At 42.2% G+C, this 14564-nt stretch overlaps 1 protein-coding gene across 1 annotated transcript in view; it reads left to right on the top strand.

Moving 5' to 3' along the window:
• CDKAL1 (CDKAL1 threonylcarbamoyladenosine tRNA methylthiotransferase) overlaps positions 1-14564 on the top strand; it is a 543702-nt gene that overhangs the window by 336522 nt on the left and 192616 nt on the right. The window contains exon 11 of the mRNA XM_084796106.1: positions 4160-4305. Coding sequence (XP_084652232.1) covers positions 4160-4305 — 146 coding nt within the window. The remainder of the gene's footprint in view (positions 1-4159; positions 4306-14564) is intronic.

Here is a 14564-nt window from a genome sequence, read left to right on the forward strand (position 1 = left end):
GGAGTTGCAGCACCTAGGACCTGAGCCTGGGTCCTGTAGGAGAGACCATGTGCTCTCAACTGTTGAGCCGTCTTCCCAGCCCATACCGTATTCACATACTCAGACATGAACTGATGGTATACACGTTCAAAACCAGGCAGGCTCTGTTGACTGCAATGCAGCAAAACCAGCGCTTAACGGTTGTTTTAAAATCTATGCACTCACCAGACTGCCCTTTCCAATTGAGCCTTTTGCATTCAGTTTATGGCTTTTTCTTGATATTTTGAGTTCAGAAATAAATAATAAACATGGATGTAATTTCCATTTTCTAAGATGACAGCTTTATATAGCAGCAAAGAAAAGAAACACTGGCTTATTGATCTGGTTAGCCATTCTTCACTCCATGCCTGATCCATATCATGATCAGCCTTGGCATATCAACTCTTAAATTATAAATGACCTTACGCTGAAATAGTGTTATCACGCTATTTGCAACCTGAGCTCTTCAAGGCACAAAGGCTTTCATATACATATCCCGTGTGGTGGTGTGCGCGCACATGTCTGTCTGTCTGTGTGTCTGTCTGTCTGTGTGTCTATTTCTTTCTCTCTTCCTCCCTTCCTCCCTCCGTTCCTTCCTTTTTTCCTCCCTCCTCTCCTCCTCTTCTCTCTTTCTCCCTCTCTCCTCCTACCCCCCTCTCTCTGTGTGTATACATAAATACGCCCCTCACATTTCTGCTTCATCATGCAGACTTGCCCCCAGATACACATAGAACTACACCAGAACAAAATTCTCCTGATGTGGAGAGCCATGCTAAATTTTGCCATGTTAGAAATCTCATGCTTAGGCTGCATGCTGTGACCTTCGAGTTGCTGACACTTGCTGAAGGAGGCCTTTGGTATATTTAAGCCCTATGCATTGAACTAAAAGTTCTGTTGGTGAACCTAGGCTCCATGTGTGGGCTATAAATTTCTTGAGTGAGTCTTAGCACAGTGGATGGGCTGCAGATTCCTTCTATTGGGTTGTATATTGTGATTAAAATCTGAATCTCTAGAGACCTATAGAGATAGATTCTACAATGGGGTAACTTTTGCAGTCTTGGGTTTTAATTTTGTACATATTCGCATATACCTTCCCTTATTTCAAAATTTAAAGTAAGCTGATTCCTGTTGACCTGCTTTTGTCAAACTGATTCAATACTAATTAAAATTCTGTCTTCCTATCAAATTAGATATTTTCTGTTTTAATCTCATTATTATGCAAGTATGCTTCAAAACATCACATTCTATTTCTTAATATATGCTAGTAACTGTATGTCCATAAAATAGATATTTGCCTGTGTGTGTGTGTGTGTGTGTGTGTGCGCGCGTGCGTGCGTGTAGATTTAAGGAGAACCTTAGGCAGTCAGTTATTTCTTTCTATAAAGTGAGTCTCAAAGAATTGAACTCAGATCTGAGGTTGTCAGCCTTGGCAGCAAGCACCCTTATCAACTGAACCATATCACCACGCCTATGACTCTGTATTTCAATGCCTCTAAGGATTGTTAGTGACATGGGAACCCTTGTTGAGGCAACTCCTGACTTTGTGTAGCTTTCAGTCTTAGAGATCTTGCGTCACTGCCAGGCAGAACTATGGGCAAACGTGGATAGCCCTGGGTTCTTGCTGCTGAGGCAGAGTGGAAGAAGTGTGTGGAAAGGGAAGAAGCAAGGGCTGTCCTTCACCAAAAGTACCAAAGAAGGTCTAGAAGAAAAGCAGAGCATGTGGGAGCACTAATCTGTGTTGTTGGGGATCCTTGTAAAGTGGCAGAACATAGGCATTATTGAGATTGAACTTGCGATTGCTGTGTATCCGAGGATGGCCTTGGACTCAGATCCTCTTGCCTCTATCTCTGGAATGCTGGATGACAGGCTTGAAGCATCATGGTTGGTCTTATGTGGTGCTGAGGCTGGACCCAGGGCTTCCTGTGCGCGAGGCAAGCACTTCACTGACTGCCCTGCTTCCCCAGTTACTCAAGGGGCCTGGCTCTTTTGATTTTGTGCCCCACTGCCTAACATTTCAAAGCTGTGAAGTATGTAGTGTCAAGCAGAGGGTGCCTACTAGCAGCCAAACTTATTTTCAGAGTGTAAGAAGAAAGAAGCCACTACATGTCTACTGCCTTACTCTGTAAGCTGTCATACTGTTGTAGAACCAAGTTATGGCCAAGACATGCCCTGTCATCAGTGTCCACTCTATGTGCTTTCAGGAAGTGCATGTCTCCTGCTCAGCCCTGATGAGACACTCTTAAGCTCCCATTGTACAGCTCAGTATGTCAGAGTCTCCCTTTATGTGTGACACTCTTACTGGTAAAGCATATCTGGATTATTTTACTGCCTTTTAATAGTAGCCCAGTGGCTATATGAAGGTGTGTTGTCAGTATCCCATTTCACACATGAGCACTTCAGGCACAGAAACTGCAACCGTAACTACATTTGCAACCATTGTGTGTGTCAGATACCTTCTCACCATAACACAAGTGTCCAAGAACATATAAACTATTGAATCCTTCCCCCTTGAGAAAACAGATCTTATGAATCTTTTTCTCAAGGTTTTTGTACCTTGATTTTTCTTTGGAGAAACCAGAAAGGTGGGAATCATAGCAAAGGGCCAAAGCTTTCACTGCAAAGCAAGTAAGCTGCGCTCCCTCAAGCGGACTCCTGACTATGGCATTGCATCTGCTTAATTTGCTACCTTATTAGAAACTCAACTCTTGGGATAACAATTGAGATATAATATGAAGAAATTAATAAAATATTTTTAAAAACTCAACTCCAGCTTGTAATAGTCTTTTCAAAGCCATGCAAGTGTGCTGTGCATGCCTGTGTGCGTGTGTGCGTGCGTGTGTGTGTGTGTGTGTGTGTGTGTGTGTGTGTGTGTGTGTGTGTTTAGGAATTCCTAGGAGAGGGCCTGCAAATGAAGGGAGATTAGGATTAACTTTATTTGCTAATCTGCACTTGGTGAAAGGGGCTTTTCAAAAGGAGGAGGAGGGGGAGGAGGAAGAGGAGGAGGAAGAAGAGGAGGGGGAGGAGGGGGAGGAGGAGGAGGAGGAGGAGGAGGAGGAGGAGGAGGGGGAGGAGAGCTAAGCTTCTGCTAAGGAGGTGTCTCCTTGGAGTTCAGCCCTCTGCTTCTGCTTTCCGGACAATGCTAATGTTCAGCGAGGGGAAGAAAAATGGGCAGCAAAGAACAGAGATGGAGACTGACTTGGGAGTGACTGAGGGGTGGCTGGGAGGCATTTGCCTTCAAAACATTGTTCCAAGGAGGAAACGAGAGGTGTGCGCGGCTGCTGTCCTGTTGTGTCCTGTGAGAACTAGATGCCAGTGCGCCCACGACACTGGACATTTTTTTTTTCATGACTTAGACTTTTCATTCTTTCTAATTCTACTTCGTTTTCTCAGAAGAGGCCCAAATCAGACATGCCTAATTTGTTTCCCTCGGATTTTGTCTTTTTGTTTGCAGCATCCATGATCCCCCTCCTTACCTCTTTCTCCTCATCCTTCCTCTCCACTCCTTTCTTGTCTTTTGACCTCTGCCTCTCCCTCTCATGCATGCAGTGCTAAGCTGGCTTTCTTTATTGTATGAGCACGTGTCTTTCCTACTCTAAGTACTCGAAACGCATTATCAGTTAGTAAACTGAATTTTTAAAAAAAAATTAAAAAGGAAAGAAAGAAGAGAGCTCTGGATCCTCTCATCTTCAGCATTGAAAAAATACATTTTGCACATAAGTGTGGGACTTTCTGTATTCAAGGAGACAAGTACACGAGGTCACAGCTGTTTAACTTGGAGATGTCTTCTGCTAATGTCACCAAGTAGAATAGAAAGCTTCTTTGTGAGGAAGAAGGAATGCTGGTTACTTTTGAAGTACTCAAAAATACCTTTTCTCTTGACTTTATCTGATTTCACATGCTTTTTTTGAGAATCATGCCAGAGACAGTGAACAAGTAAGTTCACTCATGGAGTCCTGAGGGCTGTACCAGACCCCAGTATCACCATAGAGCCTCGCCAGCCGTGCTGCCTTATGGGCCGTAAGGAACAGCGCATTTGTTGAGTGTTTGTTCACAGCACTTATATGTGTAGATCTAAAGGGAAGTGCTGCCGCTGCTTCAGATTTGTTCACATGATGAATGTTTCTCCTACCATCTCTCTCAGGAAATGGCGAAAATCCTCAACCACCCCAGAGTCTACGCTTTCCTCCACATCCCAGTGCAGTCTGCCTCTGACAGCGTGCTCATGGATATGAAGAGAGAGTACTGCGTGGCTGACTTCAAAAGAGTTGTGGATTTTCTCAAGGAGAAGTAAGTCTGCTAGCACTTTAAAAAAAAAAAAGTTTCTTCCTTTCTTCCCAAGGCATGTGGCAGCGGGGCACTTACTCCAGCCTCGCACCTAAGGTCTGAGGCAGAGGGCAAGACGCTGGAAGCTCTCAAAGCCCTCAGCTTCCTTGGCGCTCTTGATGTGGCTTCTGCTCTCCCCTTCCATGAATGCACTAAGCACCACTAATTTGCCCGCCTTCCTAAGGCAGCTCAAATTATGATTGTTTTCATACCTGACCTGCTGGCTAAACACTGCCCTCCCTTTGCTAGCCTTTACATCTCCTTTCATGTGGCCTTTTGAAGTTGTGAGCTGGCTTTGACACGGAGGAAGTGACCAATTCTGTCAAGGCAGAGTGATTCTTTTTCTTCTGACTGGTGTTTTCACAGCTTCTGGAATATCTTCGCTCTTATTCACTGATCCCTGTAGTTAACTCAAGTACTCCAAGTTTACAGGGAGGCTGTAGAAGTCTATTCTCTTCAGTTCAAATTGCTGTTGACCAAAATTAAGGCATATTTACACAATCTCAGACATGAATGATAATTTTATTTCCACAGAAAAACACTTGCAGCCCATAATTATGTTCTTCAAAATCTCTCTTCCAAACATGGAATGTGTTCTGTGATTAGACAAGGCAGGAAACTGAGGTGCTAGCTACGGTCACCTAGACCCTCCTCGAATCTAGGGCACCATCATCCCCTCTAGGAGTATGTCATTTATCCTGGCACATTGTGGCATGGTCCTCTCTCCTGTCTGTAATTTATGTTTTACCCTCCTTGTTGCTGTTTCCATGTTGTTATTCATAATTATGTGCTCTTGCGCCATGTGGATGTCCTACATGGGTACGACTACTTTAGACAAATTGTCAGCAATTATCTTCTTCACCTTTAATTACTCACTAATTTTTATGGCCCACACTATTTCCAATCTCCTGTTTCCTCTTTTCATCTTTCCTTAACATGTTTTTTAATAATTTTTCTACCTCAAGGCATGTCTTGATTATTCTAATCACCAAGAATAAAGACACTTAGGGTATATTCAAACAAATATGGCTAATTGTTCAAATATTCAAATCAAGAATAGGAAGTGTATTTATTCCAGGGCTGCATAATTCTAGTATTAAGTCTGTACAGCCTTCAAAGTAACGCAGAGTTGTTGCCAACCCCTTCCATCTCCTACGCTCCTTGAGCTTGTGTGAAACTGGCCCAAGCTAAAAAATGTAGATTTTCATGCCAGATTTATGCCATATCCTTTCGTTGCATTGGTGGTTGCTTTTGTAGGTAAGCTTGTCTCCTGTAATAGAGTCCTTCCAAACACTGTGACACTGGAGAAGCTTTCCCAAATAGCAAATGAATTATTACTGCTATGAAATCTCTTACCTTGCAGATATTAAAGTAGCAGCAATGAAGACACACATTTCATACATGTTACACAATATTTTTTAACAGTGTAGCCAAGCATCCCTTTATACAGAGTAGGTCAGAGTCGCTTCCAAGTACTATGTTGGGTTGCTGTGCTGGAATGAGACTTAGGCCTCAGCAACTCGTTCTGCCATGGTTGTGTAGGTGCTGACTCAGTCATTTGCTGCTAGGAAACTGGGCCCTATTTCACAGCGAGCCTTTGTGTTGCTCTGAAGGTAGACCTGTTGAATGTGCTGCATCTTGAACATTCTCCGCAGCCTCCATGAGCTGTCTAGAGGTCAGATATGAGTCACATTAAGATGCTGCCATTTCACAGAGTAAACTCTCAGTCTTTTCTTTGTAGTCTCCATTATCTGTGGCATTTATGTAGTTCCCCCAGGATAAGTTGACTTGCTAGAGAGCTTAGACCTAAGAGCTCTAATAGGGTCCTTTAGTGTTTCTAGTATCACAGACTCTGGAGATCTCTGGAGAATCTAAGGACTAAGGATGCCTGGAGAATATGCTTTGTTCCACACATGTGCTAAGTTCATAATTTCAGTTTCCATGCCTGCAAGTGTGAAGTGTGATGGTAGCCAGTCTGCATCTATAGGCGATTTTAAACTTTACTAAGCATCGTCCTCATACAGCAAGGGCAGAAGGTAAACTTGATATCGTGAAGTTCACAGTTAATAAGTAGAATACAGTAGAGAACTGTATGAGAAGCCCAGTATGATAACCGGGAAAACCTCAGGTACCCTAGAAAGTCATCATCGCTGTAAACAAAACTGTCCTTGCATGGTTTTAGAAAATTCATCAGAACCGTAAAACCAGGGAGAATCAGGCCAGGTCTAATCTTGAAGGCAACACAAAAGAGCTCTGTTCTCTGAGGAGGACAACTTGTCCAGCCCCTTAAGGAAGTTCATCCATCCAGTAAATGATTCTCAGTTATTATGGGCAGTTGGAAATTGATGGGATATTTACACTAGTTGCTATTGTTCATTGTATAATTCCTTACCACATTAAAGACTAACATGGCCTTGTGCAAGATAGATTTGTGCTTATTTTAGGAATACTGAAGTCCGGGAGTTTGGTCTATGATCAGTAGTAATACTGTTTTGTCTGGTATTTATTATTGCTTGGTGTAGCATATTCATTCTTAGAAAGATTCATACATTCTGATTGTATCCAGCTGTTGATCACTAAATCATCCTAAAATAAACTGCTGTATTTTATATTTTCATCTTTCATATCTCTCTATTTTATTGACCAATATTGTTGTTTGACTATTTCATACATGTATATAAGTGTGTTTCTTCTGCTGTATATCTCATTTCCCCTAAAGTCTTTGGAGTCTTTTGTAATGAATCTTTAACAAGTAGGAGCCACTTACTTTCTTCCTTCAACATTGTGAGGCTCTCAGATCTTTGTGCTGTGAATGAGGCATTTCCCAGTCTGTCTCCTCAAAAAGCCAGCGTTTACCACAACCTGTAGCATTAAGCCTGGAACCCACAGATTTAAGGAGTTTACCTGAAGCTGCAGGCTTTTAAACTACAAATTCAAAGGTCTTTATTGAGTTCTGTTTCTCACACAGTGGAGTGGAGTTGAACTCTTTTTAATTAATTTTCTTTTACAGTTGAAAGTGGCCCACGTTTTAGCTGGGGGCAATCTAAGTTTACCTGTGAGCCAACTCGTAGCTTATTCATTATTCTCTTCAGTTGTTTGAAAGTTGGCAGCTATTATCATAACAGCAGCTGGACTGGAGATAACCTGGTAGGGTTGGCACATGTTGAGGCATATGGGAATTTACTAAATCATGCAGCCTTTGCAAAAAAAAAAAAAGTGTCTAAATTACTTAATATGCTCATTTAAAATAGCTGGCCGCAAGCAGAGAGTCATATGACTTGAAGTCTACTCAGATATATGAACCCAGCAGATGATTTTGATGAAATAAATTGATGGTTTCTTGAAATGCATAGTGGGCTTTGTAGGAATATGGAAGAGAACTGTTAACAAAACAATAAACACTTCTTTTTTTTTAAAGTCTGCTTTTACATTGTTAGTAGGTACACAAATGTTTTACTAGTGTATTCCTGAGATTTTAAGAATATGAGTCATTCTTTTTTTTTTTTTTTCCTGTGCAATTTTGGAGTATCTCCCCCATAGTTTGAGAATTTTTCTCCTATGTCATGTTACTTTTAGTAGGATTCCTTGACTTGGGGCCCTATTATAAAGGGTTGAATACTCCACTCCTTCCCAGACACTGTGAAAGAATTGTGCTAGTCCAGCCACATATACTGGGTTAGCCTCCTGTCATTAGGCTAGATTACCATGCATACCCGGAAAGAGATGAAGTGTGTTCAATTTGTGTTTTCTTCCACCTTGTTCATCTAGTTTTAGTCTTAGTGGTTTAGGGGTTGCATAGGGCAATGCCATAATCCCAGTGTTTGGAAGGGTGAGGCAGGAGAGTTGCCACACTTTCAAGACCAGGAGAAACACACACACACACACACACACACACACACACACACACACACACACACACAGAGAGAGAGAGAGAGAGAGAGAGAGAGAGAGAGAGAGAGAGAGAGACAGAGAGAGAGACAGAGAGAGAGACAGAGAGAGACAGAGAGAGAGACAGAGAGAGACAGAGAGAGAGAGAGAGAGAGAGAGACAGAGAGAGAGAGACAGAGAGAGAGAGATGGGGGGGGTGTAAGTTGCAGTATGTGTCAAAATAAAATAGCCTGAGTAAAGAAAAATAAAATAGACCAGCTTAGCAAGGATTGGTTATATTTTCCTCCAGATGCATTTCCAGATGTGTTGGTGTTCTCTGAATAAGCCCCTCAGATAAGCCCCTCAGAAATAATGTTCTCAGAAGTGTTCTCTGGCTTTCCTGGATTATGCTGTTTCTGATGTCTCTAACTAGGCTGCTATTTCCAAGTCCCTGCCATCTTGTTCACTAGTTTATCTTTGTCATTTTGCTTTACAATGTGATGTTCTTTCTGTTGCTATGTTCAGAATTTTTAAGAGAGTAAATATATTTCATTGGAACAAGTACCAGTAGAGAAATGCATTGACTTTCTTTGCAGTGTGTACTCCACTTACAATTGGAGAATTGCATGCTGGGTAAAATCTTTTGTATTATGTGTTTTAATACCGTACAACGTTGTGAGCACCTCAGCTTCAATTCATTTATTTGAAAATGAGTATGTCTATTGATTCGGCTTCCCAGTTTCTTCCTGCCTAGTTAAAAGAAATTGTTACACCTTTCCTGCCACTTTATAGCCTTTGAGATTGCATTATCCTCTCAGAAAACAAAAAACTATTATCCTCTGAACCTTGGTACATTCTTCCTACCTCAGTGCTCTGAGTCCAGATCTGTGAAGTAGGATATTTGTAATGAGCATCTTTTTTCTGTCAGCATTTTCATAGTCCATTTGTATATTGTCTCATGATTACACCGGAGGTTAGCCACATGGACAGTACAAATGCTTTTAGTCTACATGGTACCAAGTGAGTATTTGGGGGAGTTATTAAAAAGTTTTCTTGAAATCTGCAATAATGAACCCTAATGAGTAATAGGGTGAGACTGTTATTTTCAGCTTGTGATTTTTATTCTGGTTCCAACACTAATTAAATGAAGTAAATGTATCAACAGCAATACCAATGATAATTTTATAATATTAAAACCAGTATCTGAACAGTTTTTGAGCACTTACTTGTATGCCAAGAACCTTGCACGCATTTACAGTTTTCATCATGAAGGAGAAAGCTAGTGAGTAATTTGTCCAAGGTCATGCAGTTAGCAACAGAGCTGTTATGCACACCCAGGCTGTGTGATTGCTCAGCCTCTGCTCTGACTAGTGTAGTATTCCTTGCAGTCTACAGTGTGCTCTGCTGTCTGGCAATGGAGACCACAGTGTGTGTTCGGTAGATAATGAGGAAACAAAATGGGCAGAGTCCACTTAGACTGGAGATGATAAAGACATATGGATGCCAAACCCAGCTCCTTGGTAGCTGATCTCAAGGCATGGTCAGCCTAGCAAGTATGTGCCACACAAGCATGGTGCTGCCAGCACTCATTGGAAGCAGAGAACCAACTCTTGAAAATTATCCTTTGACTTCCACATGTGCACCTATATCCATATACTTATATGTTTAGGTATATAGTTATATTAGCTATAATAATGACCCAATTCATAGATACAGGTACAAATAGTGAGTTGGATTGTGTGACAGGCAGTGTGGTCAACTTGACACGGTGCAGAGTCTCCTGGCAAGTAGGCCTCTGGGCATCTTGATTGCTTTAATTAAGATGGGAAGATCCACCCACTGTGGCTAGTGCCATTCCTGGCTGTGACCTAGATTCTAAGTAGAGAAAGGAGCAAAGGGGCAGCATGTATTCATGCTGTCTTCTGATTTCATGTGTAATGTGACCAACACGGAATATACTGTGACCCGTGAGCCAGAATAAACCCTTTCTCCCCTAAATTGGTTTTGTCAACGTATTTTATCATAGCAACAGAAAAGAAGCTAATACAGAAATTGGTACCAAGAATTGGACCCACTGCCATGATTAACTTGACTGGGTTCTTAGACCACTAGAACTGTTTTGTGGGTCGAATGTAGAAGAGTGTGTACTGTTAGCTTCCAACCCTTCATGTTACAAGAAGTGCTTTAAAAGGGCCTTTTAGGTAGGAGCTTGGAAGACAAGAATGCTGAGAGACATATGGACAGTGACCTGGCTCATGAATTTTCTTAGGGGAACAAAGACTGTATTTGGAGCTGGCCTGGATACCATTCATGTGACATTTTGGTCAGGAATCTGGTGGCTTCATTTTGCTCATGTACAGAGAGTATGGGTGAAGACAAGTTTAGTGTACTAATTTCCTTTCAAAGGAAGTTGACAGAAAAATGTTCAGGCTGGTCCTGAGAACTGCAAGTGTTTAGGGCCACATTCCCTCTCTTTTGTCTTACAGTGATCTAAATTCATTTAATGGTAGAAAGCTCAGGCTTAAAGGGTTCCCTGCTTCTAGAAAGCAATGCCCAGGGTGACATGTCCCAGGGTAAGTGGACAGAAGCTGATACAGCTGGGGGCCAACGGGGATTGGCTCCATCCTGACCTGGGATGAGGACGTGGTAATGCCACAGGATGCAGGAACTCTGGGTCAAGGGGTAGATGAAACATGCAGGTCTCGAGGTAAGCATTTCAATAGCAGATTGTGTGTGTGTGTGTGTATGTGAGAGAGAGGGAGGGAGAGAGAGAGAGAGAGAGAGAGAGAGAGAGAGAGAGAGAGAGAGAGAGAGAGAGAGAGAGAGAGAAGGCAGGGAGGAGAGAATAAATGCTTGTATGCACACAAGAATGGAAGTCAAGGAAGCACCAATATTTAAATAACAGAAGGAGAATGGATCTGGGATGCTCTGAAATGGCAGGGTCTGGCTAGTAGAGGAGGAGGCTGTATTAGGTTTCCTATAGGAATGGAACTTAAAGAATTAATATATGGGATTGAAGGGGATTCAAGACAGGGTTTCTCTGTGTAGTCTTGGCTGTCCTGGACTGCTTTGTAGACCAGGCTGTTCTCAAATTTACAGAGATCCACCTGCCCCTGCCTCACTGGGATTACAGGCATGTGCTACCGCACTGAGTTTATATATAGGGTTTATTAGAGTGGCTTACGGGCTGCCATCTGGCTAGTCCCAACAATGGCTATCTCCTGATGGAAATGCCCAGAGTCCATGTGGCTCAGTGTCTCTGTTCATCTTCAAAGTATGCTGGAATTTCAAAAATACAAGCTCTAATAAACAGAGAAAGAGGGCCTTAGCAGCAGGATAGATGAACTAGTCAGGGAGGGTGAGGGTAAGCAGGCAAAAAGCAAAAGCTTCTCCCTTCCATGTCCTTTCATGTGGGCTGCCACCAGAAGGCATGGCCCACAATCAGGGTGGGTCTTCCTACCTCAAATGAGCCAATCAAGAATAATCCTTCACAAGCATGCCCTGCTGCTTGGGTTTTAGTTGGTTACAGATGTGGTCAAGTTGAAAATCAAGATTAACCATCACAGAGACAGGAAAACTAACCCTGCAGAAGCTAGGGGACATTACAGTTTATGGAAAGACAAGTGGGAAGGGCCTAATGTCAGAAAGAGTGGCCACCTGTGGACAACCTAGTTGGACAAAAAAAATTGGTATTGCTGCATTTCTTTTCCAAAAAGGGCATCTGTTCAAGGTTGATGCCTGTCCCAGGTCAGAGAGACCTGTGTACATCCCTGTGTGCATGTCCACTGCACACAGCAGGGAGGGCAGTGCAGTTAGGGGGTGGGAGGGAATGGCAGATATTTGATGAATGAGTGCCGCTCAGTTTGGAACCCCTTAAGGAGGAGGCTTGGAGTAGTGTCCTCACCCTGCTGTAGTTAAAGACTTCTCCTACTGATCTTTTTGTGAAATCTGACATATTCCTCTTCATAGAATGCAATACTCAAGCTTCTTAGAGATTAAGATTAATTTCAAAAAAGCCAAGTAGGGTGTGATAGCAGTTCTGGGAGGTTGAGGCAAGCGGTTTACCAGTTTGAGGTCAGCCTGACTACATAGCTTGATCTCGACTTAAAAAGAAAGTAAATGGGATTACCTGCTGGTAATCCCAGCATTCTAGGGGGCAGAGGCGATCTCCATGAGTTTGAATCCAGCCTAGTCTCCAGAAGAATCGAGAAAAGCCAAGACTACACAGAGAAACCCTGTCACAAAAAACAAAAACAAAACAAAAGAAAAAAAAGGAAGTAAATGCTTGTTTGTGCTAGTTATTAATGAAACCCCACAATGTGAATAAAACTGTGTTCCAAGAGCTGATGCGTGTACATTGTGGTTAAAATACAAGTGCCTGTGCCAGGACGCGAGACTCACCAGAGTGAAATATGTTGATCAGTAAAGAAGGACATGAATGGGTGGGTTTTGTTGTTTTGTTTTGCTTTGTTTTCTGTCATAAGGCAATACAAAGTCACCAATCTTATATTAGAAATTTTCTTTGGCTAAGAGTATAATTTGTTTGACCTTGTTTGTGATGCATTTATTCCCAGCAGTCTAGGGGAAGGCTTTAACTAGATCACACTGGCATGCGTGTGCCCATTTTTATGTATGCTAAAGTTACAGTCTGGCTTGTTTTCAAGTGAGAGAAATGAAAGTGATAGAATAAAGAAGGTAGAGGCTGATCTTTGAGTGTCAGTGAAGATCAGAGCTTGGCAGAGGGAATGTGTAGAGCCCTGGGGTTACAGGATAGACCTTAAGTCCCATGGCCCAGGGTAGCTTTGATGTTCAGCTATCATTAGCAGGACTTTCTATCTCAAGGCTCACAGTAACTAATTCAAAGCTAACCCTCAAGTCTGTATTCCAAGCACCAAGAGAGGGAAAGCATGCAGATGACAGTGTGGCAAGTTATATTAATATGCGAGTCTCTGTAGGAATTATTTAAATAGAAAATGGTCAAGCACAAAGGAAGTTGCAAACTACAGTATTTGTTCCAGACATTTATATATCTATTCTTGGATGAAATGAAACAATTATGAAACAGCCACCAAGAGTCTCTCAGTCAGAATATACAGTTTTTGGCATTCTCACTTTGTTTTTATTATCTGCCCCTAAAAAGAATTGAATTTATGATCATTATTTTTGGGTATCATGCCTGGTTTTGCACATGATATCAACAATATTTGTATTATTGGTGATGATTACTTTTTTTTTTCCTTAAAAAATCCAGGTGTAATGGTACAGGCTTGTGATTCCAGCACTTGGAGCCTAAGTCAGTAGGATCACAATGAGACAAAGGCTTGCAGCCCAGAGTAAGACTGTCCTGAGAGAGGGAGGGAAAGAGGGAGGGAAGGGAGGGGAATGGGGGGGACTTGCTTCATGAAGGCCGGGAGAATCTTCTGCCTAGTGGTAGAAGCTGTTTGGCAGCCTCCTGCTTTGTAAGCAGCTGCATGGTGTTGGATGCTTTTGGTTTAGCAGACTAAACCCTCTTGGCTTGAATTGAACAGTTGTGTTCCCAGTGGTTACTTTGTATTTATTGTTGCCCTGCTTTTCTTTGGACGGTAGGGAGTCACTCTGGTCCTTCCTTTACAGTCATTTCAGGGAAGTGGTAGGTTTCCATGCTCTACCTTGTGTGATATTTGCAACATCTTCTACATTTGTTACATAATTTTTCTTTCCTCCTCCTCATCTTCCTCCTCTTCCTCCTCCTCATCTTCCTCCTCCTCCCTCCTCATCTTCCTCATCTTCCTCCTCCTCCCTCCTCATCTTCCTCATCTTCCTCATCTTCCTCCTCTTCCTCCCTCCTCCTCCTCCTCTTCTTCTGTTGTCCTAAATATTAAATTACCATTTTTCTTTTAGGGCATCTCTGCCTTAGTTTTATGACAATTTATTTCTACATGAGCCCATTTGTTATAGTACTACAAACTTCCCTTATATTTTGGAATTTAGATTTGTGTCATCATCTTCCTACTGTTGTGTCAGGTGCTAGGTGTCAAATTAGAGTTTCTACAGAATTTTTGTTCCACATTAGAAAATAGACTGGAGGCCATCTAGCATAAATACTAGGGACTTAGGTCCATTAAATGCAAATCATATTTTTCCAAAAGCTGTAGGCAGCCCTTGAGTGTCATAGAGGCCCATGGGCTCCACTGGTGTAGATGATTAAATATGCTATCTTGTCTTCTGGGCATTATAGTGGTTGAAAATATTTCCTATTAATTGGATGTGTACAGAAGGCATCCTCTCTGCAGTGGAAGGCAGCATGTGACTGCTTGATTCAGGTTCTTCTCTCAGAGTGTTTACCACAGTCAACAGACCACCAGGAGATGCTAAGT

Source organism: Acomys minous (genome assembly GCF_964271855.1).
Source record: "Acomys minous genome assembly, chromosome: 9".
NCBI lineage: Eukaryota > Metazoa > Chordata > Mammalia > Rodentia > Muridae > Acomys > Acomys minous.